The 23,665-nt window shown below is 51.3% G+C and overlaps 1 protein-coding gene across 2 annotated transcripts in view; it reads right to left on the bottom strand.

The window, feature by feature from the left end:
• Window positions 1-23,665, bottom strand: part of SH3BP4 (SH3 domain binding protein 4) — a 100,950-nt gene that overhangs the window by 10,780 nt on the left and 66,505 nt on the right. The window contains exons 1-3 of one of the 2 annotated variants that reach the window (XM_012434192.2): window positions 13,830-13,865; window positions 8,708-8,966; window positions 727-3,086 (exon numbers count right to left, since the gene is read on the bottom strand). In XM_012434192.2, coding sequence (XP_012289615.2) covers window positions 727-3,086; window positions 8,708-8,825 — 2,478 coding nt within the window. In that variant the 5' untranslated portion in view covers window positions 8,826-8,966; window positions 13,830-13,865. Of the gene's footprint in view, window positions 1-726; window positions 3,087-8,707; window positions 8,967-13,829; window positions 13,866-23,665 lie in introns of those variants that run through there. The other variant, XM_021676894.2, reaches the window with a different exon arrangement.

The raw sequence follows: 23,665 nt of genomic DNA, 5'->3' as shown, positions 1-23,665 counted from the left end.
CTTGAGCAAATGCTCCCCAGTTGGCTGGTAGGCAGGGGCGTATCCCACAGTCTGACTCTTACTTCCCCCTTTTATTTCTTTGGATTCCAGCTCAGGGTTGTGCTGGCAAAATAAATGCTATCCTCGCCCCAACTCAAACCAACACAGAGCGGGAAGTGGAAACAATACAGAGATGCTAGAAGCTTCAAGGAAGCGAAGGTGAGAAAAACTCACAATGAACTCAGGCTTGGGGGCAGCGGTTCTTAAGACTCTGGAGACACAGACCCTGTTGGGAATCTGAGGAACCACAGATCTGCTCCCGAGACCTAAATAGAAGGGGCGAGAACACACGCCTCCTTCTGCCCCGACCCCGACCGGGTCCGTTCTGGGACCCTTGAGGAGCTCACAGTTTCAGTGGGTAAGTGACTGGAATGCTCTTCTTTGCAGAATTCTTGGGTTGTCTGGGGCCCCCAGGATCCCCCATAAACCCCTATCTCCAGATGCACACTTCAAGCCCCACACGTGTATCCCAGACAGAGGGACATCAGCCACAGACACCGTCCCGGTGACTTACGACACCACAGCCCACACCCACGTGCACTGGGAAGGCTGCGCTGACCCTCATTTATCTCAGGCCGTGGGACATCAGCCACAGACACTGTCCCGGTGACTTACGACACCACAGCCCACACCCACGTGCACTGGGAAGGCGGAAAGGCCGTGCTGAGCCGCGCCCCGAGCACTCACCATCACGAGCTCCTTCTGGAAGGACTTCCGTTCTTTGCTCTCCATGTTGTTGCAGTCCTCCTTCAGCTTTTCCAGGACGCACGCCACCCGCTCGGGCTCACTATCCAGCTCCGCCCGGCAGAAAAAGGTCAGCGGCAGGTTCACGTAGCCCAGGGCGTCGGCGAAGGAGCGCCAGCTGCTGATGTTCTCCATGAGCAGGGTCCTCACGGAGGCGTAGATGTAGGTGAGGAACTTGCAGGGCCGCAGGATCTGCTCCAGCAGCACCGAGGTGCTGAGCTCAGGCCCCGAGCACAGGCTGGGCCGCGCCCTGCCCACCACCAGCACGTTCTTGGCGTGCACGAGGCCCACCCTGCCCTGGTAGTAGCCGATGTACCACTCCTTGGTCCACAGCTGCCCCCGGATCCTGACCCGCTCCTCGCTGAGCAGGGCGATGCCGTCGCCCTTCTTGTACTCCAGCAGGTAGTGGTTCTTGTTCTGCCGCACCACGGTCTTGAGCAACTTGCCGAACTTGAGGCTGGACACCGGGCGGTCCTGGAAAGTCGGGTACTTGGTGGTGGTGGCAAACGGGGATAGGATGATCTTCCCGACTTCGTTCTTCTTGAGAAACCTCCTTTGCCCGGAAGGCTTGATGGCACTTTTGGGGGGTGGCTGAGGAGTCTGGACGCAAAACTGGGTGAGGATGGCCTCCTGGTCGTCTTTCACCTGGACCCGCAGCGTGAAGTCAGAGAGCTCGTTGGCGTTCTGGGAGGCGATGGGGAAGATCAGGCGGCTCACCTTGCCCAGCTTCAGCTGGAAACCTCGCACCACTTTGGCCTGCTCACTGGCTCTGACCTCGTAATTCATCATGTTGGAAAACATACAGACCTTGAGATCCTGGGGCCGGGGCAAAATGAACTGGTGCTTACCCCATAGCTGCAAGGCCACCGGGGCAGGGCTGGGTGCCTGGCGGGTGACCTCGCTGACCAGGAGTGTCTTTGGGGCACAGTCGTGCCCAAAAATGGTCACTACCGTCTTGAAGGATGGATGGATGTGTTTGGGGCCGTAGAGCCCCACTGTAACTTTTTTATGGATGAAGTCCCACACGGTGGAAGGGTAGAGGATGCTCGGGCCGTGGGCAACGATAGCCACATACATACAGGGCTCCAGGTGGTGCAGCTGTGCCTGGACTGTGTCCCCACAGCTGTAGCTCAGCGGGACCGAGACATACGGCCCTTCCTTTGAGTCGCTCCTCAGGCACTGGAGGCCCACTGTGCTTTTGCTAAAAAGATCATTTTTTATCTCGGCCGACACTTTCATCTCCAAGATGATGGAGGTTTTCGCTTCCAGGTTGCTCAGCTTGACCTCCAACACGGGGCTGATGCTGCAAGACCTGTCACTGTTGAGCTCTAGAGGGGGGTCCAGCAGGGCTTTCAGGGAGATCTGCTGCATCTCGCCAGGGGTGACGTGGCCCTCGGGGACGTGGATGCTGATGCCGGTGTCGGGGAGCTGCACGGTCCCCCCTGAGCTGTCCAGCTTGCACACAATGTTTGTCTCCACGGCTTGGGTCTGGCCCCAACCAGGGCTTTGGCCGAGCAAGTCCAGGTCATGGCAAGAGCGGGCCAGCTTCCGGTGGTTTAGCCAGGCAGTTCGAAAATCCTCCCGGCTCTGGAATTGCTCGGGGGCAGGTGATTTCAAGCCGCTGAAGAAACTCGACGACGTAGGCGCGTCAGACTTGGCTTGGAGGACGGAGAGTTCTGAGAGACTGTAGGAGCGCTTGCTCCTGAAGAAGGGGTTGTCCCGCTTGACCGGCGGCTCTGTGTGGAGTCCGTTTGTGACTGGAAGCTCATCGAAGATGTTGCCAGTGCTGTTCGTAGTGGCTGAGCTGGATTCAGTGAAGGAGGACGTGCCCGTGTCAAAAAGGAGCAAATCCACAGTACTTTTGGGATTCAGCTCATCCAAGCTGGGCATGACAGGCGCATTCCCGTTCAGAAACGGGTTGCTCTGGGCCCCATTCCAGAAAGGGTTGTTACTGTACCTTCTGGCTGGTACTCTTTTGTCATCTGTCCATCCCCCGAGCAGATCCAGCTCCTTGGCTACCTCATCTGGGCTGTCTGGAAGATTGTCAATCATACCGCTGTCACTCAGTGTGGAGTTCCGGTAGTTCAAGGGCTGCACGTAGGAGGAGGGGATGTAGCCTATTTCTGTGGTGTTGTGCGCGTACCACCACTCACCGCCGGATGTGTCCAAGACATAGAGATGGTCTCCTTTGGAGAACTTGAGTGTGGTGAAGTTGGTGGGGCAATAGTCCTTGATTGCAATCACCTCCTTTGCGTTTCCGAAAGGTGTGGGGTTGTCTACTAGCAAGGCACTGGGAGAAGGCACTGTGTAAAACACAAAGAAAACAGACGGTGAGGGCAAGGCCGGCAGGGCGCCCAGAGTGCTTCCGAGAGAAGGGAGGGAGTGAGGGCAAGGCCAGCAGGGCGCCCAGAGTGCTTCCGAGAGAAGGGAGGGAGGAAGGTGGCAAAACGGACAGGTGGGCAATAACCCAGGCAAGTCACCAACAGAAACAAACCAAAGTGAAATCTGGTACCTAATTTACCTGGCCAAGGACTGGCTCGTGAGAGCACCACTGTTACTCCGTCACTTTCCAAATCGACAGCCTATGACAGGCAGAAAGACCACAGAGGAAGCCTCTCCATCACTCACAGAGAGGCGAATGGAGTATTTAACACGCCCTATGCCTTAGACATCTCATTTTGGGCAACTTTAACTTCTTAACAGAACTACTACTAGATACAAAGAGAAACTGAATGTGATTTACTCAGAAAACACGGTGACCTGATGAGTTAGGTGAACACCGCATGTAATTGGGGACTGGAAATGAACATTCTCCCAAAACTCCCGCAGCAACACGCATGAGCTGATTCCAAGCTCTGCCTGTGGATGGAAAGGTTCCCTCGACCTGGTTCTTAAATTTCCAAGCTCAACCTGTTCCTCACCAAACTGCTTCTTCAGATAAAGTATGAATGCTGAAGTCAGATCCTTCCAACCTCTTTTATTTTTACTTTTATTTATTTATTTATTTATTTTTGAGATAGTATTTCATTCCATCACCCAGGCTGGAGTGCAGTGGCACAGTCTCAGCTCACTGCAACCTCAACAGCTCGGGTTCAAGTCATTTTTCTGCCTCAGCCTCCCAAGTAGCTAGGATTACAGGTGAGTGCCACCATGCCCAGCTAATTTTTGTATTTTTAGTAGAAATGGGGTTTCACCATGTTGGCCAGGCTGGCCTCGAACTCCTAACCTCAAGTGATCCTCCTACCTCAGCCTCCCAAAGTGCTGGGATCACAGGCGTTAGCCACCGTGCCCAGCCCAACCTATTTTAAATGATCATTCAAAATCACAACACGAAAATAGACTGCCCACATATTTTGAAAATGAGAGATTATGCTTAGTCATAGCTCATACTATCATTGAGCAAGGGTTGACGCATTCTGAAAAATTCTAACCCTTTAAAAAGTGAATCAAGTTAATTTATGGCTCCTGCCATTGAACTCAATGTACCAATGTAGACGGCAATGGAAATAGCAAAAATAAACTAAACGAGTGGTGTGTTTTGAAAGATAATGGATATGACTAAATATCTAAGTGTTTTCTCTCCCTCTCATACATGAGAAGGCATACTCAGAAGATGAAGAACATTCTCCCCCAAGAAAATAAGCACAGATACTGCTCCCCAGGACTCCCCTCCCCCACCTCCCAAACTGCCTCCCTTACAGAGTCTGCTGACATTCTGGTTTCCTTCAATAAACAATTGAAAGAAAGAAAGGAAGCTTCTTTTTCTTTTCTTTTTAAGTTGCCAAAGCAAATGAGCAAAGAAAGGAATACATTTTTAGTTGAACTAAACCTACAGCTTTTCTAATGGGATTAAGTCCGAAGTCATCATGTCATCATATTCTATTCAACTGCTCCCCCGTCCCCGAAAATCACCTGCCAGTTTCCTTTTCCTTTGAAAGGAAATAATTACACTTCCTTGGTAAAGTGTTAGCAAATCAGGTAGACAATTTCTATTCATTTACGTTAACTGGGTTACAGAGATGAGCTTGGCTGGGAGCATCCCTGGCACTTGAAACCCTACCTACCCCTGGCTTTGGGATCACTAGACCTGGACTTGAATGGATCTTGATCTCCAGAGCCTAAGACGCCACTCATGGTGGAGAAAAAGTATGTTTCCTCCATGGACTTTGGAGAGGACAAAATGCGAAGATATAGATAAGGCACTTATCATAATAATGCTTGACCCAACTTGAGGACGCACAGGATGTCACGTGAAATAGCGATCTCCTGGCCCCGATGTTATCTTCTTCTACAGTTCTTATCACCAGCCACTAGATCATGTACCTGATGGGGTTCGGAACATGCTACCCCAAAATATAGCACCATGAATATTTTAAGCTGGAGGAAGTTAAGAAACAGCAGGTGCAGGAAGGACTCCCTGCCCGCCCGCTGAGGCAGGTCATAGACCGTCAAGAGGGAGGGGCCCTCTGTATATGTCAGGGACAGAGCATCCTATCTCCAAGGACACAGGGAGTCTGCAATGCCCAGGCCTTGCTGGCCTCCAGCTCATGACACTTGCTCAGGCCTTTTTTTGTCTCATCACGTTTTTCCAGGACTCTCCACACCTCATCAGACTTCTCGGGTTTAACTACTTGTTTAAGTCTTCATTTCCTTAAGAAGAAATATATACATATCTGTAATATACATAAAACATATATTAAGTAAGTTTGCATGCTTTTCTCTTATTAATGTCTATTTCATAGGGGTCCAAGTCAAGAACTCAGAATTTTTCCTTGTCTACATGCTTTACATACATATATAAAGGAAAATATATGCATATATATGTATAGCTTTTTTTGCGTGGGGGAGGGGGAGAGCCTCCATCTCCCCATTAGGGTAGCAGCACCACTGGAGCCTGTTTTGTTTGCTGTTGTATCCGTGGGCCTCGTACAACACCTGAGCGTAGCAGGGGCTCAATGAGTATTTGTGGAATGAATGACTTTCACACATGCTTAAATGACACAGGGAAGCCATAATCGGATCCTGGTGTTGGTCAAAGCAATGTCCGAATTGCCCCTGGCTGTGCCCTTGTGCTCTAATAAAAATCATAAAACCGACAAATTATTTAATATGAGATGGGAGTGAACCAAACCCCGTGAAGGAAAATGGCTTTGATGGAGAGATGGGAAGAAGCGACGTGGGTCAGGCTGAGGCCGGAGGATACATATGCTCTTCTCCTCCACGCCTACTTGCTGGTCATGATCTCCAGAATATAAACCATTCTGTCTCCTTGACACATCTACTGGAAATGGCATATAAAGATGCAAACCAAATGAAAATTAAATAAAGCTTGCTGGCCATTACAATCTTGCTAGAATCCCTCAAAAGTTATGTCCTTATTATGCTCCCCCAGAATAATTCCCTCATAGTAGTTTCAAAATTAAGAAACCAAAGCAATTAAGCATGCTTTGTGCATAGCCTAAAATGTATCGATGAGAATTATCACTCAGTTTTATCCAACTGAAGAATAATAATGGTTTCATTTAAAATTCCCAGTACTCTCCTTGGAAGGGAAGTGGTCACAGATTTCACTCAAGGGATCAGGCTTACCCAAGGGAAACCACCCCACTCTTCCTTTCCAGAACCCCAGGGAGATGGACTGTGGTATGAACCCCCTTCTGGATGAGGCCGTCCATCAGTCAATTGCCACCAAGCAGCTGGGGACACTGGAGAAGGGCTTCCATCCCATCAAATGCCAGAGGATCCCTATCAAATGCCATCTAAATGAATTCTGAGGAGTGTTACCCAGATTCACAGCCACCTTGATTTTAACACAAAATTTTCCCTGGGTGTTGGAAGTTCAATGTACTGAATGAAACAGTTCCTATCCCTCTGCCTGTGTTCTTACGCAGCAAAACACTCATCACAGCAGAAGATTCCACGCAGATATTTTGGCTGGAAAAAATTCCCACCTTAAAGTCTGTCTACCACCGGGATGTGTGTGAAGCTGCTGGCTGGCACGCTGCCTGGGTGACATGTGGCTCCTCAGAGGCAGAGCCCCCAGGATCTCTGGGCGAGGCTGGAGATCCCATGGTCCTGTCCGCCTCAGATTCTCAAAACACCCTCCCCTTCACGCTCGAGGCTGTCCTCCTCCTCACGTTCGAGACTGTCTAGTTTGTCTTCCTCCTCCAAATTTGGGATTCTTTTAGGGGTAACAGTCAGTATTTCTTCCAGAGCACTACCATTATTTTTAAAAATTCATCTCACTTTATAAGACTCTGCTGTCCTCACTTTAACACTCTGCCCAAATCACACAATTTATGCTCACAAGTTCTAGCTTTAACTCTGATGAATTGGGCTATAAAGTACAAAAACGATGTCTGTGAACAGAACCTGAAAAATAAATGCTTCAGTTATTTACAGCAACACCCAATCACTGTTGCTCTCTTATTAATAAAATCTCATATTGGCTAGTCTTTCCTTTTAAAGAACATTTACAGCAGTGCTCAGGGATGCCAGCATCAGTCAGGGGCAGGTAGAAGACGTTTGGGATAAAGGAGAAGGAGAAGCTACTCTGGATATGAATGAGGTGATATGAATCAGACAGACATAAACACGGTGCGTGTAATTTCTAGTAGACCATGGTAGAGGATTACAGCTTTATCTGGGGGATAGCGGTTTAGTTCAAGAAACATTTACTTAGCACTGACTTTAGGTTGGGGCTGAGGATACAAAGGTCAAAGTAAAGTTCCTACTTTGAAGCTGTGCTCCAGGCAAGACAATTTCAACAGCTAAGAGAAAGGCAAGGGAAGATGCTATTGATTATGTTGGTGCTCTCACTGAAGCTGCCAAGCCCCGGCGGAGCATGTGAGAGAGACTGAACGTGGCCTAGGTTGTGGAAGATATCCAGGAAGAAAATGACCTGCTGGTATCCACCTTGGTGTCCAAAAGATAGGTTTTCTCATCACCAGGCACGGTGGCTCACGCCTGTAATCCCAGCACTTTGGGAGGCTGAGGCGGGTGAATCAAGAGGTCAAGAGATCGAGACCATCCCGGTCAACATGGTTAAACCCCGTCTCTACTAAAAATACAAAACATTAGCTGGGCACGGTGGCTCGTGCCTGTAATCCCAGCTACTCAGGAGGCTGAGGCAGGAGAATTGCCTGAACCCAGGAGGCGGAGGTTGCGGTGAGCCGAGATCGCGCCATTGCACTCCAGCCTGGGTAATAAGAGCGAAACTCCGTCTCAAAAAAAAAGAAAAAAAGTTTTCTCATCAACTCAATCTTATGAGGCCACTGGAGAATCCCAGAGATCCAGGGTTATCAAACCTTAGGACCACCTTCTAGACCAGGGGTCGGTAAAGCACAGCCCTGGGGCCAAATGGGGCTGACTGCAAAAACAGCTGTCATGGAGCATGAGTATGGCTGTTGACTCACTGACTTCCGTGGCTGCCTTCATGCGACAAGGCAGCAGTGAACAGTTGTGACAGAGACTGTGTATGGCCTGCAAAGCTTAACGCGTTTCCTATCCGACCCTTTAGAGAAAAGGTTTGCTGACCCCTGCCCTAAACCACCTTTAATCTTCGCTCGTGGTTCTCAGTATTTCACCTGTCTGCCACACTGTCTGTTCCCCTGGGTTTCGGGACCACCAAGCTCCCCACCACACTGTCACCGAATTTTATCAAGAAACAAAGAAACATATCCTGTATCAAGAAGGGGTTTCACTGATGAGGGGAACATTCAAACCCTCCTCGAAACACACCAAAAAATAAGACAAGTGACTATTATTCCAGGGCTAAGTCTATAGCACGATGAAGTTTAAAGAACTAAATTCTAATTATCTGAATGCTAAACCGGCAATCTTCAAAGCAGAAATGTCCTCAGGTTCCAGCTTGCAAATCCCAGATGTTCCCCCTGAGCCACAGTCCTGTTCCCCAGAAGCTCACCTTTGACATCATTAAAGCTCGTCTCTGAAAAGCCCTCGCTCAGGTCAATCAGGGTCCCCTCGGACTTGCAGCGAGGGAGGCCACTGGAGTTGGCAGCGCGGATCCTCTGAGCCGCCATCTTGACACTCGCTTCCTGGGCAGAGCTGCTAAGGCCTCATCTTTCTTCCTCCCGTTATCCGAGCAGACGCTGACGCTTCTGTGTCAAGCAAACGCTTCTGTGCCGCTGCACGGCGGCGTCCACTTGGCAATATGCTTCTTCCTGCAAGTAGGGGAGGAAAAAAGAGTCCCTTGAGCAAGCGAAACACAGATCCAATGGTCAATTTATTGAAAGTGGGAATCCTCCTTCTTCCAGGCTGTTCCAATGAGGACAGACCCATTTCATCTTTCCTCGTCCATCAGGGCAGATCAGTGCTCACTCCCTGGCCTCTGTGCCCACTTTGTGCTTGTCTCATTGGCACAGAAAACACTGCTGGGCACACACAGCCCAAGCAGTGTTTTCTGGCCAGCTGTTTGCACCTGCTCTTCCTGAGGGTATAAGGGGGTCTGTGAAATGTGAGCCCATTCATTACAGTCGAAGAGGAGGACAGAGCAGGACTGTACAGTCCGTGCTGGTAGCCACAGGGCTTGGAAAAGGAAAAATCTGCCTCTGCTTGTTCAGAGTGGCTGGGCCCAGTGCAGGAACAGTCATCATGGTGACTCGGCCCGGGAAACAGCTATCAGTGAGCACAGCCCAGCAGAGGCCCCGAAGGTGATGCTCCCTACCCATGTGCTCCTGAAATCCCCCTTGCACCCCAAATAAACAATTTAAATACAACACAGAGCGGCCAGGAGGTATTCTGGGGCAGAAGAAACTGGGGCATATTTACTGAACCATTGTTACTAGGCAAGAAAGATCTTTCTGTGGAAGAGACCGCAAGAATCACCCCTAAGGCCTCTGCTTTTCTTCTGGAAGGGCACACAGACAGGACTGACACATGTAGGGGGTTCTGGATATGAATGAGGTGACTGGCTTTGAGCAGGCCCTTCACCAGGGAGAGAAGACAGAACAGTGGAGAGCCCATATCAAAGAGGTGAATTTCACATGCTCTCCAAGAAAAACTGGCAGACACCGTCATAGCTGGCCACAGTACTTAGAGCTCTGAGCAGGCAAATCTCACGCCTACCATAACCAGGCACATATACAATGGTTTGAGGTCCCTTATTCCTCAACTGCTCTATCCAGAGACAGCTGAGAAGGTAGCTTCTGACCCAGTGTGCTGCCTTTACCATGTGGAGACCCGGAAGCCCTGACACCACCCTTTGCAGCATTTCTGCAGCAGCCAGGACAGAGCCCTGACCATCCCCACTCTTCCCCCAGGCTCCATGTGTAGTGACTATGGCTCGGAGGGCCCCTGTGCAGTGAGCAGAGCCAGGCGTGTGGTCACATGCTGCTCTAGGGACAATCTTGTGTTCAGTATTTAACCCTGCCAAGTCTCAGCCACTGTCACCACTGCATCAGAAGCTGCAGTCCCAGCTCCATGTGACCGGCTCGAGGGAGGCATCCTTTCCATCTCAAGGCCTCAGAAGGCTGCTTCTGCACTTGAATGCTGTCTGGAGAGAAGGCATGCATTACAGACTGAACTGTGTTCCCCTAAGGCATGCTGAAGCCCTGTCCCCTAATGGGATGGCACTGGGCGGTGGGGCAGTGGGGAGTAGCTAGAGTTAGAAGCGGTTATGAAGGTGGGGTCCTCATGATCAGATCAGTGCCTTTACTTGAGACACCAGAGAGCTTCCATTCTCTCCCTCTGCCACGTGAGGACACATGAAGCCAGGAAGAGGGCCCTCACCAGGAGCAGAGTCGGCCAGCGCTTTGACTTTGGACTTGCAGCCCCTGGAACTGTGAAAGATGAGCCTCCCTGGCTGGAGCCACCGGGGCTGTGGTGCTTGAATGCAGTAGGCAGCAGGAGAAAAGGGCACAGCGGCCACCTCTCTGGGGAGGGACAGAGCTGCCCTTCTGGGGGCCCTTCCCTTAAAAAAACACCTACCTGAGCCCAGCACCGCTGTCTCTCCTGCCCAGCACAGTAGGGAGGGGCGGAGCGGAGGCCGGCACTCACACAGGCCAGTTATTCACAGGAAGGAATGAAGCAGCTCCCCCTGAACTGGGTGGCCACAGATGTTTCTATCTTTCCCTATGAAGTTAGGATAGTCAGGTCTGTGAGCATACTCCCTTTTCCAGCCCCAGAGAACTATGCGTGGGGGAGACCACCGGACCCCGCCTTGGACCCAGGAGGAGGCCTCCTCCCACCCCACACTCCACCGTCCTGCTGGGGTCTGGGACACTGAAGCTCAGCACTGACAAGCCCTGGGGACACAGCACCCTCGCCCCCCACCAGAAGCAAAGACCAAGTGGTTCTGTCATCACAGCCTGCATGCAGAACTGGAGAAAGGGGTCTTGCCACCACTCCAGAAATCACCCTACCACAGCCAGGCAGACGGTAGCCCAACAGCCCCCAAATGCAAGGGCCGCGTGTACAAGCCCCAGGCTGCTTGGAGGCCACTGCGGAGACCCCAGCAACAGCCCTCTCCGGAGCAGCCTGACTTCGATATTCTGAGCAAGGAGTAAAAATCCTTCCCATACAAAAACGCGGGATCATTTACTGAAGAGAGGGAAATGCAGGGAGGAAAAGAGGAGACCCGTGAGTGGGTGAGGGGAGGAGCTTCAGGACAATCTCAGCCCACAACCAGAGCTTGCCACGTGGCCTTTCACGTGTGACGGTGACAGTTCCCGCCTGAGGGTCTCCGTCTGACTGTATCTGAGGAGGAGGAGAAATCAGAGGGTGTCAGCTGTGAGGGCAACTGGGCCCACCTGCCCATCCTGTAAGGGACTGGGGTGCCCCCACCCCCACCCAGGCCAGAGCTGCTCTGAGGACTGCGCTGGGTGAGACTCCGGGTCACAGTGGCTGAACAAAGCCTCCTGGTAATCACCGACATCTCTCCTGCGGAAGGGCAAGGGCTGCCTCGGCCCCTTTGGCCACCCCGCCCCCTCATGACTGTGGCATTGCCTGGTTTCCCATTCACACCAGGAGGCGTTATTTCACGGAGGGTAAATAAAAAGTCCATCTGGGCACAAGAGGGAGGCATTCTCAAAAGCTTGCGGGCACGTCCTGGCTCTGCACAGCTGTCAGCAGAGGCTGGGGTCAGGCACCTGGAGCTCCACGCAGGCTGCTCAGGGCATCACCAGGCCTGGTGGGGCCTAGGGCGGTAGCAGGAACGGGGTCGGGAGAGCACGACTGGCCACGTGGTGGGGCCCAGAGAGCTGCCTATGGAATGTGAGACGCCAGTGAGTTATCAGTGAGGAGGAGGAGGAGGCCCAGAGGCCAGCGGGAGGCCTAAGGACAGGTGCACATGGTGAAGTTGGGAGCTAGAGGGATGGAGGGGCTGGGTTGGGGGGGCCCACAGTGAAGGCAGGAGGCCAGGTAAGCGGGCAGAACACACGGGGGTGAAGGTCATGCCCAGGAGACTCCGGGAAACCACTGCAGCTTTCCGACTGAGGAAGAAAACTCCAGCTGAGAGAGGGGAAAACTGAAGGCAGCAACGTCGTTTTCTTTGAAAACCATGGACATAAGGCCTTCGGCCCCCGGGGCAGAGGAAGGAGGTCGCAGAACCCGCACGTGCTTTCCGGAGATGCACCACGTGGTGTCTGTGTTATTGATGGCGGGATATGGCCACTCCCCTGAACCAGTGAGGAGACAAAATGCTAAAGTGTGTGCAGTTCTAGAAAGAGACCCACAGTCCTATCCCCACAGCGGAAGACGTTCAAGGAGGACGAGGCAGCAGCTGCGGACTCGGCCACCCTCACCCGTTTCAGCCCGAGAGAAGCCACGCAGGGAACTCCTACTCCCACGGCCCAGAAGCCTCGTGTTCCCACGGGCACTACTGCTCTCACTCACAGGCAGCCCTCCCCTCCGCACAGCAGAGGGGAGACATTTGTCCTGTGGCCTTCAATGCTCTGTAAATCCCCAGAATGACAGCTTCTTCCCCAGGGCAAGATGGAGGCCATCCTGGGATGGAGTAACACCCATCCAGACACTCAGGGCTGAGTAACAGAGGGGCCCACTGTCCGAACCTTTGGGGCCGTTTTTACAGTACAGAAAGAGGGCGGCCAGCCCTGGTGTGGAGCGAGCATGGAGGGCTCCCCGCTCCCGAAACCTTCCTGAGCAGGCGGAGCCGGAGCGAGGGCTAAAAGGGAAGCTCTGCTCCTCCAGACAGTGCCACATCCACAGGGAGCAGGCCCAGGATGGAGGATGCAGCCGGCACCCCAGGGCTGCCCTGTGTGCTCCTCGCTGGGAGGTCAGCTCTGTCCTCCTTCCTACAGGGCAGTCCTCTCCCCTCCCACCCCTCCTCCTCCTCCCCGCTCAGCCTGGTGTGGCCGCCCTCACTGGCCACCGCTGGGTGATGACCTGTCCATCTCCCCTGGATCACCCACTTCCCCCATGGAGCCCAACAGCATCTCCTACACTGAACAGACGTAGAGGCTGACAGTCAGGTGCCCTCCCCTTACAGCACAGGCTACGCTCCAAGCTCCACCAGGCACCATCCCACTGTGTGTGTCCTCGAGGGACAGAAAGAGGGCAGCAGGGACGAGGCTTGGCTACAATTGTGCAGATTCCACGAAAATGGGCTTCAAGAGATCACTAAAGCAACTTACTTGCCCAAGGTAATGCAGCCAAGATGTGAGCCTGACAAAACACTCCGCTCTCAGCCTTGCTAACTGTTTCTTCCCACGCCCAGGGCTCCCCGGGCCTTTGCTGGCAGTGGCTGCTGGGCCCCTGAGCTCCTCAAGCCCTCGCCCTCAGCCCTGGTGAGCCCTTGATTCCCTCAAAGTCACGCTGCCGCCCTGCTCGAACACCTCCAGGCAGTGCTCACTGCCTTTAACAAGTCAGTCCGATCTCCCCTGACCTGGGATACAAAGCCCCCCACTACTCAGTCTCCACCTGTACCTCCAGGGTTATGAATCGCCGATCTCAACCCTTAAATCAATCGCCTGCCACAGTAGCTGAAGCTTGCTGTGTGTCCAGCCCGCCCGGCACTGTCCACCTCTGAGTTGTTTCTTCAGCTGCTGCGCGGAGCAGCCAGGACTCACCCAAGCTTCCAGGAAGCTCATCTTCTCTCGCCCCGTCTTTTAGCTCCACTGCTCTCCTGCCCTGCGAGGTCCTACAGTGACTCACCAGTGCACGGCATGCAGAGCCCGTGGCCCGGAGCCTCAGCTCCGCCTCGCCCAGCCCGAGCGCCACGCCCGTGAACGGCTCCTTGCTTTATTAGTAGAGTAGTGCTGTCACGGGCACGATGCTGTGACTGACTTTATAATGAGCTCCCAGAGGTTCATTACGCCATCTTCCCTAAAATTATGTACATGTGTGAAAATGTGCACAATAAAACATTTTTAAAATTTAGAAAACATTAGGAAACATACGTTACCTACCTTCCCAGGCACGTGCCAGGAGAGAGAATGTGTGTTTGTGGGTGTGGCTATCCCTTTGGCCAGGAAAACTGCTAAGGAGCCACCAACTGCAATGCCCAGGCAGCCTGAGCCCCCTCAAAGCACAGGTGGACATGGCTGTGCTCCCATTCTGTTGACAAGTGGCCCCTGAACCTCAGACTCAGATACGCCCCTGCCCACCAAGGGCTCCCTTCAGTACCTAAGGTGCATCTTGAATGGCCTGGATCCAAAGCCAACTCCAGAGCTTGCCCCAAACCCTGCCCCTGGCCTCTCCCATCTCAGCCATGCACGGTAGCGCCCTCCAACCAGCCAAAAAGCCCACATCCCTCCCTGTCCTCCCTGCCCCATCCCTCTCTCATGCACTCCCGGTAGCTCCACCTTCAGAACGCAACCTCTGGCTGACCTCTCCCCAGCACCTCCACACCACCGCCATCTCTCAGCACAATTACAGTCATCAGCTCCTCTCCAGCAGGCCCGCCTGCGGCCTGGAGTCCACCCCTCAATTAGCAGACAGAACGTTTTGAAAAGTCAGTCAGACACCTTCAGGACTCCATGTGAAACCCTCCAAAGGCTCCTGGGCTCTTATCAGCAGCATCCAGTGCCCCAGAAGCCCAACACCATCCGCACCTGTCCCATTTCCTGCTGTTCTCTGCCTCCCTCTGCTTGACTCTCCTGGTCTCCATGCAGTTCCCCAGATACCAAGCCTCACCCACCACAGGGCCTTTGCACATGCAAAGTACGGAAGGCCCTCAGTATGGAAGTCCTCAGCCAGAAACAAGATGCTCTCATTCCCTCACTTCATTCAGGTCTCTGCTCAAATGTCAATGCAACAAGAACAGCCCTCATCCCATCCTCTTTCTCTGCCCTTCTTTATCACCACTAGACATACCGCACCCTGACTTGTCCCTGGCCCAATTTTTCCACAAGAATCTGAGCTTTCCCAGGACATGGGACCATCTGTTTGTCTTTTTCTGTTCCTGTCATGTTGAGATGGACCTGTGCATGGTCACCTCTCAAACCCGAATGAATGAATGAATAAATTTGATTTAAACAAACATGGTCATTTCAGAGGTATCTTGGTAGGTATCTCTGGGATAATCTTTAAGGAGCTAAATAGCTAATGTGATAGGATTATACTCAGGAGGCTGAATTTAGGAATTCTACTCTATTCCTGAAACCTAAGCCACACATTCTCAAAACACCGACGGGTTCCCTTGGTGGGCGCCTTGGGTCTACCCGGACAGCTGTACAAGCTTGGCCACCCTCTGCTCAGCAGGTCCCAGCAGCCACTTCTCCAGGACGGCCTGCAGCTGCAGGGCCCACCCTGGGCAGGGCAGCCACCACTGGACCTTAAGACCCCCTAGAAGAGCAGGCTCCATCTCCCCTCTTCTCCTCCCAGGCGGGGGTCAGGTCTAGGCAGACAGGAAGGCACATTCGAGCTCATAACTGATACACTTTTCCTTTTTCTGTGTAAAGGCTGATTCATCTAGAGACAAAAGAGGTTGTTCTTGGCTCCTCCCCAGGAACCAAGAGGGCAGCCTCTGAACAGACAATATCACTGCATACAGAAGCCATCACCAACAGATTCTGGCGGCAAACTCAAGAACCCGCACGTACCCATTCCGCTACGGCTGCCGTCGTGCCACACGCAGACTCCAGATCACAGAATATTCTCGCTGTGGCCTCTGCCAACCATCTGCCCCAAGGAACCATTAGACAAAAAAACCAATCCAGAAAAACCAACCTAACGAGAGCACGTCTTGGGTGGAGAAGGCCTTACGGGAGCCTCAGGCTGAGTGCACAGACTGTTCCAAGTTCTCCTGTGGCCACGAACCTGAACCCTCAAGAAGGAGAGCAACTGGCCTGGAGGGGCTAAAGGCATAAATACTGCTCTTGCTCCTCCCTTGCCAATTCCCTGAGTGCCTTGTGTAGGATGACTCACTCTCTGTGTTTGAGGATAATTTCTGGGGTATCATGTTGATTTCATCACATTTCCTCTGGGTTAGAAAAAAAAAAGGCGTGAGTTTCGACCTGCTCTCTGTAATTTCTGTCACCAGCCTCTGTTGATGGAAACTCATCACATCTGCCCACCTCCCTCCCTGAGCAACAGCGCATTCCAGAGGACCCTAAAACCCACAGACGTTCCTCCCCAGAGGGTCGGTCCTCCTGTTAGTGACGGCCTGACACCAGCACCCCGCACTTCGGACCCCACTGCTGCAGTGGAAAAGCCTTCGGGGCCTGGGGTGTGTGGGAGGGACACCTGGCTTTCACAGAGTCACTTGCTGGGATCATAAGGAGACCACGGGGTTAACACCCCAGCTCCCTCTCTCACTCCAAAGGCAAAATCACGTAAATCTGCCTCCTAGTCCTGACCTGACTGGTCTGGGCAACCGACCAAGTGGAGTCGACACGTGACTGGTGTCCCTGCCTGGATGCTTCTGGGCGTGGCTTGGCAGGGAAGGCAAAGCTCCCCCTCAGGGCGGACCAGCCTAGGCGCAGTGAGATCCAAACCTTTCCTGCCACCTGGGCAGACGGCCCCTCCCTCTTACAGAAGACTGATGAGCAGAACCTTTCTTCATGCACCCAGAGCGCTAACTACGGCCACATCACCCTGAACACGCCCGATCTCGCCTAATGCACCCAGAGCACATGAAGAACTTGCTGCCCGGGGCTCGGGGGGGCTGCCTTTTCCTGGGGGAGGAAAGAGCATGGCCCATCGGAGGGCATGGGCAGCCACCAACAGGCGTGCCGGCAGATCAGACTCACTCACAGTGCCCGCCCCTCTGGGGTGTATTTTCCTAAAGAACTGAGTTCAGTTTCGGAGGTGGCAGCGGTGATTCAGAGCCACGACCACACCACAGGGTGAAAGAATGAGGAACGAGGGCAAGACCACGAGTTCCAGTCTGAGGATGAGAAAGGTGGGCATCTCCTGGGTGCCACACCTACCTGGGACCACACAGAGGGCACCTGAGTGAACATCTACTGAGTGCCAGCTCTAGCAATGAGGCTCTGTGCTCAAAACTGGGGACAGCGGTAGATGGAGGAGAGTTGGTTTTGAAGGAAGCTGTACTGGAGGCAAACCAACAAAAGAACGGAGGAGACGGGGTGGGAGCAGAGCTAAGGTTCCGCGCGCCAGACGCTGGGCTGTAACTTGCTCACATTCGAGGCTTAATGTGGGTGCAAAGCTGGTGACTCAGACACCAGCGATGCATGGAAAACAAGGGCCACAAGTCGCCACTAGGCACTCTTTGCTTGCTCCGTTTTTATCGTAAAAAGCGAGACGGCTAGAGTGGCTGGAACCACGACTCCGGATGTTTTCACCGGCCAGAATGAGAACATCTGAGCCTGGGGAATCTCCCAGGCAGGCCAGGAAGAGAGGAGGGAGTACAAATCCCTCTCCAAGGCCTGAGCTGCTTCTCACCTGGCCTCCTCCCACTCCTGCCTCCCCCCTCTCCCCTGCTTCTTCCTTTCCCGGCCCCCTCCTTCCAGACCTCCCTCCCACCCCCTCACCCCCTCCCCTTGATGTGTTGCCCAGCTATGGGGATGTTCTCAGAGCACTGCACTGATCCCAGAATTTCCTTGCGTTCAAAGCAACCACTGCAGACTCCTCAGAGGCCCCACAGTCTGTGGGAGACGATCCAAGCTCTCCAGATTCTTCACACCTTCCTCCGTACATCCCATGCGTTCACCAAACACAGCTACTGTTTCTTCCAAAACATCTCCAGACCTTGTGCCTTTCTTCCCACCCACTTTCTTGAAGACCCAACAGGGCTCCCCATTTCTACAACATCAAAACCTATCGATTTGAGAATGACCCCCTGAAACAGTGCCTTTGCCTTTGCAAATGGAATCCAGCTCTTCTCCTCACTCTCCTGGACGCGTCGACACTGTCTCCAGGCATTTACTGCTTTTATCCCAAGCATCACACTGTGAAACACGCTTGTTATTTTTTCTTAGTTCCCTAACCATACTTGTTTCCTTGAAAGCTGGTGACTTGGCTGCTCTATCTTCATAATTCTCCAGCATTGAGCGCAGTGCCCAGCCCAAGCTTGGATTGTCTCCCACAGACTGTGGGGGCCTCTGAAGCTTGGTGCTTGGTGCCATCTGCGGCACAGATGACAGTTTCGCTCAGACATTAATTTAGCATCACGTGCGTTCGGGACCAGCAAATACGCAAGGGAAAGCAGGACCCAGACCTTACCTGTACTGCTTATCATTAAGCTGGAAAGACACACACATGAAGCCAACACCACAGGAGAGGGGTGGGGCCCCCCACCATGTCTTCAGGGCGTGCATGGGACCAGAAGCCCACAGACACCTTGGTTCGCTTCCCTCACACGCTCCCAGGTTGAAGCTCTTCACCGACAGCTTCCTTCCCTGCCCTCACCCTGCTGCTAAGAATCACAAAACGCTTACAGACACACCAGTGTGTACCTGTCAAGCGCTCATCAGGCCCGGGGTTTAGGCAGACATTCGTTACAATGGGCTGCTGTCAGTTCCCTTGAGTCACATGGGAAGGCCGGCCTGCCCGTGTCAGACGGCTGACAGCAGACAGGCTGTGAAGTAGCATCCCGTGATCAGCCCAGACCAGAAATACTCCCCAGCTCTGGTCCTCAGCCAGTGACCAGAAAGAAAAAGTGTAACTGTCTCTGAAGATGTTTTAAGAACAGCAAGCAGAAAGCCCCATTCATTTGACTGGGGCTGGCCAGCGGGCTGCACTCAAGACTCCAGGCTCCCACCTGCCACTTAAGACTGCAAAGCATCGGCACTGGAAGGGTTTGCGTCCTCCAAACACCAGTCACTGACTCACCATCTTCTTTAAAAAAATCAATTGTTATTAATACTGCTCTATGAATCAATCCACTTTTTACAACTTGGTTATTTTAAAGGAAGCTTTTGATCATACTTTTAAATAGACTTGATAGATCTTTTCTAGTACACATTAACTTGGAATTGTTTAGAGTGCATCTTAAGTGCCATTCCGAAACACGCAGAGCGAGCCAAACCCCACGCATTTTACAGATGAGAAAACCGAGGCCTATTTGTTATTGGAAGGGGCTTTCCCTGATTAAAATGCTGGATCTGAACAGGCTAGAGAGAGGAAGGCGGCTTCTAGGGCTTAAAGGTGCTCCTGATTCTACCCACAGTTCTCACTAGTGACACACGCATGCCATGTCTGAGGCTCAAGGAACTTCATACCGTGAGGACATGAGTGGAGCCCTGAAGCCAAAGCAGCCATGTGGATGTGCCACAGTCCTTGCAAAAGGCCACAAGCAGAAAGCCAAGCCAAGCCCACCCAAAGGATCTGCTGAAAAAGCACAAACACACCCCAGGATGCCTGGCATATCAACCCCATGCAAACTGTGGGTGGGCCCCCAGGGCGTCGCTTAGGAGACATGACTTTGCAAGGTGTCATTCCTGAGTTTATTGTTTTAGCCTCTGCCTCTCAGCCAGACCCTTCCCTAAGAATGGGAGCAACTGCAATTTTATCCACCTATTTAACAAGAATCTGTCCTCTAAGCAATTAGTACAATTTGTGAATGAATGAATGAATGAATCAATGTCCTTACTGAAGAGCTGCCATATCCGTGAATTACTAATTGAGGTACCTAGAGTGAAAAAGCAATGAAAGATCCATCCTTGAACCAATATTTATTAAGAACATGAGAGGGGACGGAATTCCTGTCCCTCCTCCCCTCCCACTGTCCCTCGGTATGCCTGTCCTTAGGAAACTGAAGACGTAGATAAAGTGTTTACAGGAAGGAAGCGGAAGCAACCTAGCTATCCCACACAGAGCTTGAGACACCGTACCTCCATAAACAGCCATGCAGCCATTAAAATTCTTCCCAGCTATTTAATAGAATGGAAAATCCATACGACATAATATTTAAAGAATTAAATCCACAGATTGTATAATAAAATCTTTGTTTTCAAAAAAATACATTTTACAGAAAAAGAAAAGTAAATTCCACACTCAATGCTGACATTATGTCTAGGTAGCAAGCGTGTACGGAGAATTCTTTTCCTCTTTAAAATTTTCTTAATTTTCCTAAGATTTTTCTATAATAAAAAATGCTTTTTATAAAATGAATTCCCATTCTTTTTTTTTTCCCCCTGAGATGGAGTCTTGCTCTGTTACCCAGGCCAGGGTGCAGTCATACAATCTCAGCTAACGGCGACCTCCACCACCCGGGTTCATGCAATTTTCCTGCCTCAGCCTCCTGAGTAGCTGAGATTACAGGCACCTGCTGGTTAATTTTTTGTATTTTTAGAAGAGACAGGGTTACACCATGTCGGCCGGGCTGGTCTTGAACTCCTCACCTCAAGTGATCCACCCGCCTTGGACTCCCAAAGTGCTGAGAGTACAGGTGTGAGCCACTGCGCCCAGCCTGGAATCCCATTCTTATTCCGAAACATGAGGCCTTGATTCCGGCAGGTCTTTGCAACTTTGTAAGGCCATGTTATGATCAAGTAAAAAGGATGCCAGCTCTCATGTACTAATCCTGGTGGACCTAATGCCAGGATGTCCAGTTCCAGCTCTATGATTTGGGGAGAGTCATTTTGCCGCTACATGAAAATAAAAGGTACACCTATTTCTCCTGGCGTTATTACTCCACTAAGTAGGAGACATGGGTTACTGGCTACAAAGGAGAAGTGAGGAGGGACAAGGTCAAGGAGCAGGGCCCAACCAGACCTACTGGGCCTCAGCTGCAACTCTGCAGAGCGAGCACCACCCTGGCCCCAGTCCTCCCAGCAAGGCTGCCACATTCTTGCTACTGTAAGCGGCACAGCAGCGATCATCTTTATATTTACTCATCCTCAGCATTTTGGGTTATTTTCTCAGGACTGCTTTCTAGTAGAGTATGAAGTGTTGCCAAAAGCAGTCCTGGAAGGCTGTGGCAATTTATCCTCTCGACGGCAGCGGATGTCCAGTTCTCACTCCTTAAGGTCAAGAAAAGCCTTGCTCATCTGACAATGAGGGGATGGGCCGTCAACGCTGCCATTCACCATCCTTCAATGTCCTTTGACCATTAGTCAGAAATAGTTCAAATATCAACTACTTCCTTCTTTTTTTGAGACAGAGTTTTGCTCTGTCACCCAGGCTGGAACACAGTGGCAGGATCTCTGCTCACTGCAGCCTCCACCTCTGGAGTAGATGGGACCACAGGAGTGTGCCACCACACCTGGCTAATTTTTTATATTTTTAGTGGAGATGGGGTTTCACCATGTTGGCCAGGCTGGTCTCAAACCCCTGACTTCAAGTGATCCACCCACCTCAGCCTCCCAAAGTGATGGGATCACAGGTGTGAGCCACTGCGCCCGGCCAAGTAGCAACTGCTTCTTATTTCCTGCTTTGTGGATTACCATTTTGTACCCTCTGCTCAATTACATCCTAAAATCTCATCAGGTCAGCTGCAGATATCTCCCCAACTCTTCGCTGGCTTGCAGTAATCCATTTGGTAACTTGATGAAGTCTCAATTATGTAATCACATCAATCTTTCCTTTGTGATTTCCCCTTGATGCACAGAAAGGCCTCCCTTGATGACAAATTCAATAAACATTCACATCTATTTTCCTTTACTTAAAAAAATGGTTTGTGGATTGACATTAATGTACAAAGAATTTATTTTGCTTCTCGGGGAGGAACGTTACAAAATTAATTAGCAAACAGACGAGCAATTACTCCTGCCTGAGTTTCTGAACAATCTGTCCCCTTCTGACTCATGTGATGTCATCTTAATGCACTTTTCAAATGTGTACAGACACTAGGGTCTGAATTGGGTTGTTCTGTGTCATTAGTCTGCCTCTATTAGTATCACAATAACAACCTTTATTTAACCATTAAAGTTTGCCATGTTAGGCCACATGGAAGGTCCAGTTTCTATGCACTATTCTATTTCAAAGTCCTATCAGTTATTTTTACCTTTTTTTCTTCCAAATAAACTTTATTATTATTTTTTTTCTGAGACAAAGTCTCACTCTTTCATCTAGGCTAGAGCACAGTGGCACGATCTTGGCTCACTGCAACCTCTGCCTCCCAAGTTCAAGGGTTTCTCCTGCCTCAGCCTCTCAAGCAACTGGGATTACAGGGATGCGCCACCATGCCTGGCTAATTTTTTTTTTTTAGTAGAGACAGGGTTTCACCATGCTGGCCAGGCTGGTCTCGAACCCCTGACCTCAAGTGATCCACACGCCTTGGCTTCCCAAAGTACTAGGATTACAGGTTCACGTGAGCCACTGCACCCTGCCCTCCTCCAAATAAACTTAATAATAATTTAATAAAATATCTCCCACCATCTAATTTCTGCAAAAACGTATTCCCACTGGGATTTCCGGATGCAGCCCTGCGAGAACTGATAGCTTTATACTATTCCATCTTTTCCTCCACAAACGTCGTTGGATCCCCATTGATTTAGATATGAGTCCCAGAGCAGTGTAGGGCAGAGACTGCCAAACTTTTCCTGTAAAGGGACAGAGAGTAAAGTAAGCTTTGGGTGGGGGAGCATGTATTCTCTGTCACAAAGACTCAGCTCTGCCCTTGTGGTCCAAAAGAAGCCATAGATGATAAAAATAAATGGGTAGGACCATGTTCCAACAGAAACGCATTTATAAAAAACAGGAGGCAGACCACAGTTTGCCCCTCCCTGGTGCTGAGATTATGAGCGTAGGACACTCTGCCCAGAGTCTGGCTGATGGATGTGGGGCCTTGGCACCACCAATTTCCAGCTGTTTCAGCTGAGTGGCTTAGGGCAAAAATCGCTTGACCTTAAAAGGACTCCTGAACTGCAAAATGGAAACAATGAAAATGCAATGAGGTAATAGGTACACGAAAAGCACTTCTTCTAGGGCTGATGTTAACCCAAAGCACTAACGATAACATAACAGCAGCGCTACCACCACCAACTACTGTAGCAGTAACAGCAGTCGCAGGAAGAGGACGCACAGTGTTTCCTTTGCAGAAAACATTTCTAATACGTTAAGACATTTTAAATTTGGTTCTGGATGTTGTCATTGCTGTGAATGCCGTCTCTGTTTTCGGTTATATTTTCAGAGGATTATTGCTAGAAAAGAGAAGTCACTTATTTCTTTTTTTTTCTTTTTTTTAGATAGGATCTCGCTCTGTCACCCAGGCTGGAGTGCAGTGGTGCAATCTCGGCTCACTGCAACCTCTGCCTCCCAGGTTCAAGCAATTCTCCTGTCTCCGTCTCCTGAGTAGCTGGGATTACAGGCCACCATGCCTGGCTAATTTTTGTATTTTTGGCAGAGACAAGGTTTCACCATGATGGCCAGGCTGGTCTTGAACTCCTGACCTCAAGTGACCTGCCACCTTGGCCTCCCAAAGTGCTGGGATTACAGGTATGAGCTATTGCACCTGGTCAAGAAGTCACTTACTTCTCTATCTAGGCATTTTCAATCCAGTAACTAAAATCTTGTTTTAAAGACACCCATTCCTACAAACCTGCTTCAGGGCAAGTCA

The sequence above is a fragment of the Aotus nancymaae genome, unplaced genomic scaffold, assembly GCF_030222135.1.
Source record: "Aotus nancymaae isolate 86718 unplaced genomic scaffold, 86718_ANA_hifiasm-v0.15.2.pri h1tg000031l, whole genome shotgun sequence".
Lineage (NCBI taxonomy): Eukaryota > Metazoa > Chordata > Mammalia > Primates > Aotidae > Aotus > Aotus nancymaae.
The sequence above is the reverse complement of the archived record's forward strand: the minus strand, read 5'-3'. Positions and strand labels throughout refer to the sequence as shown.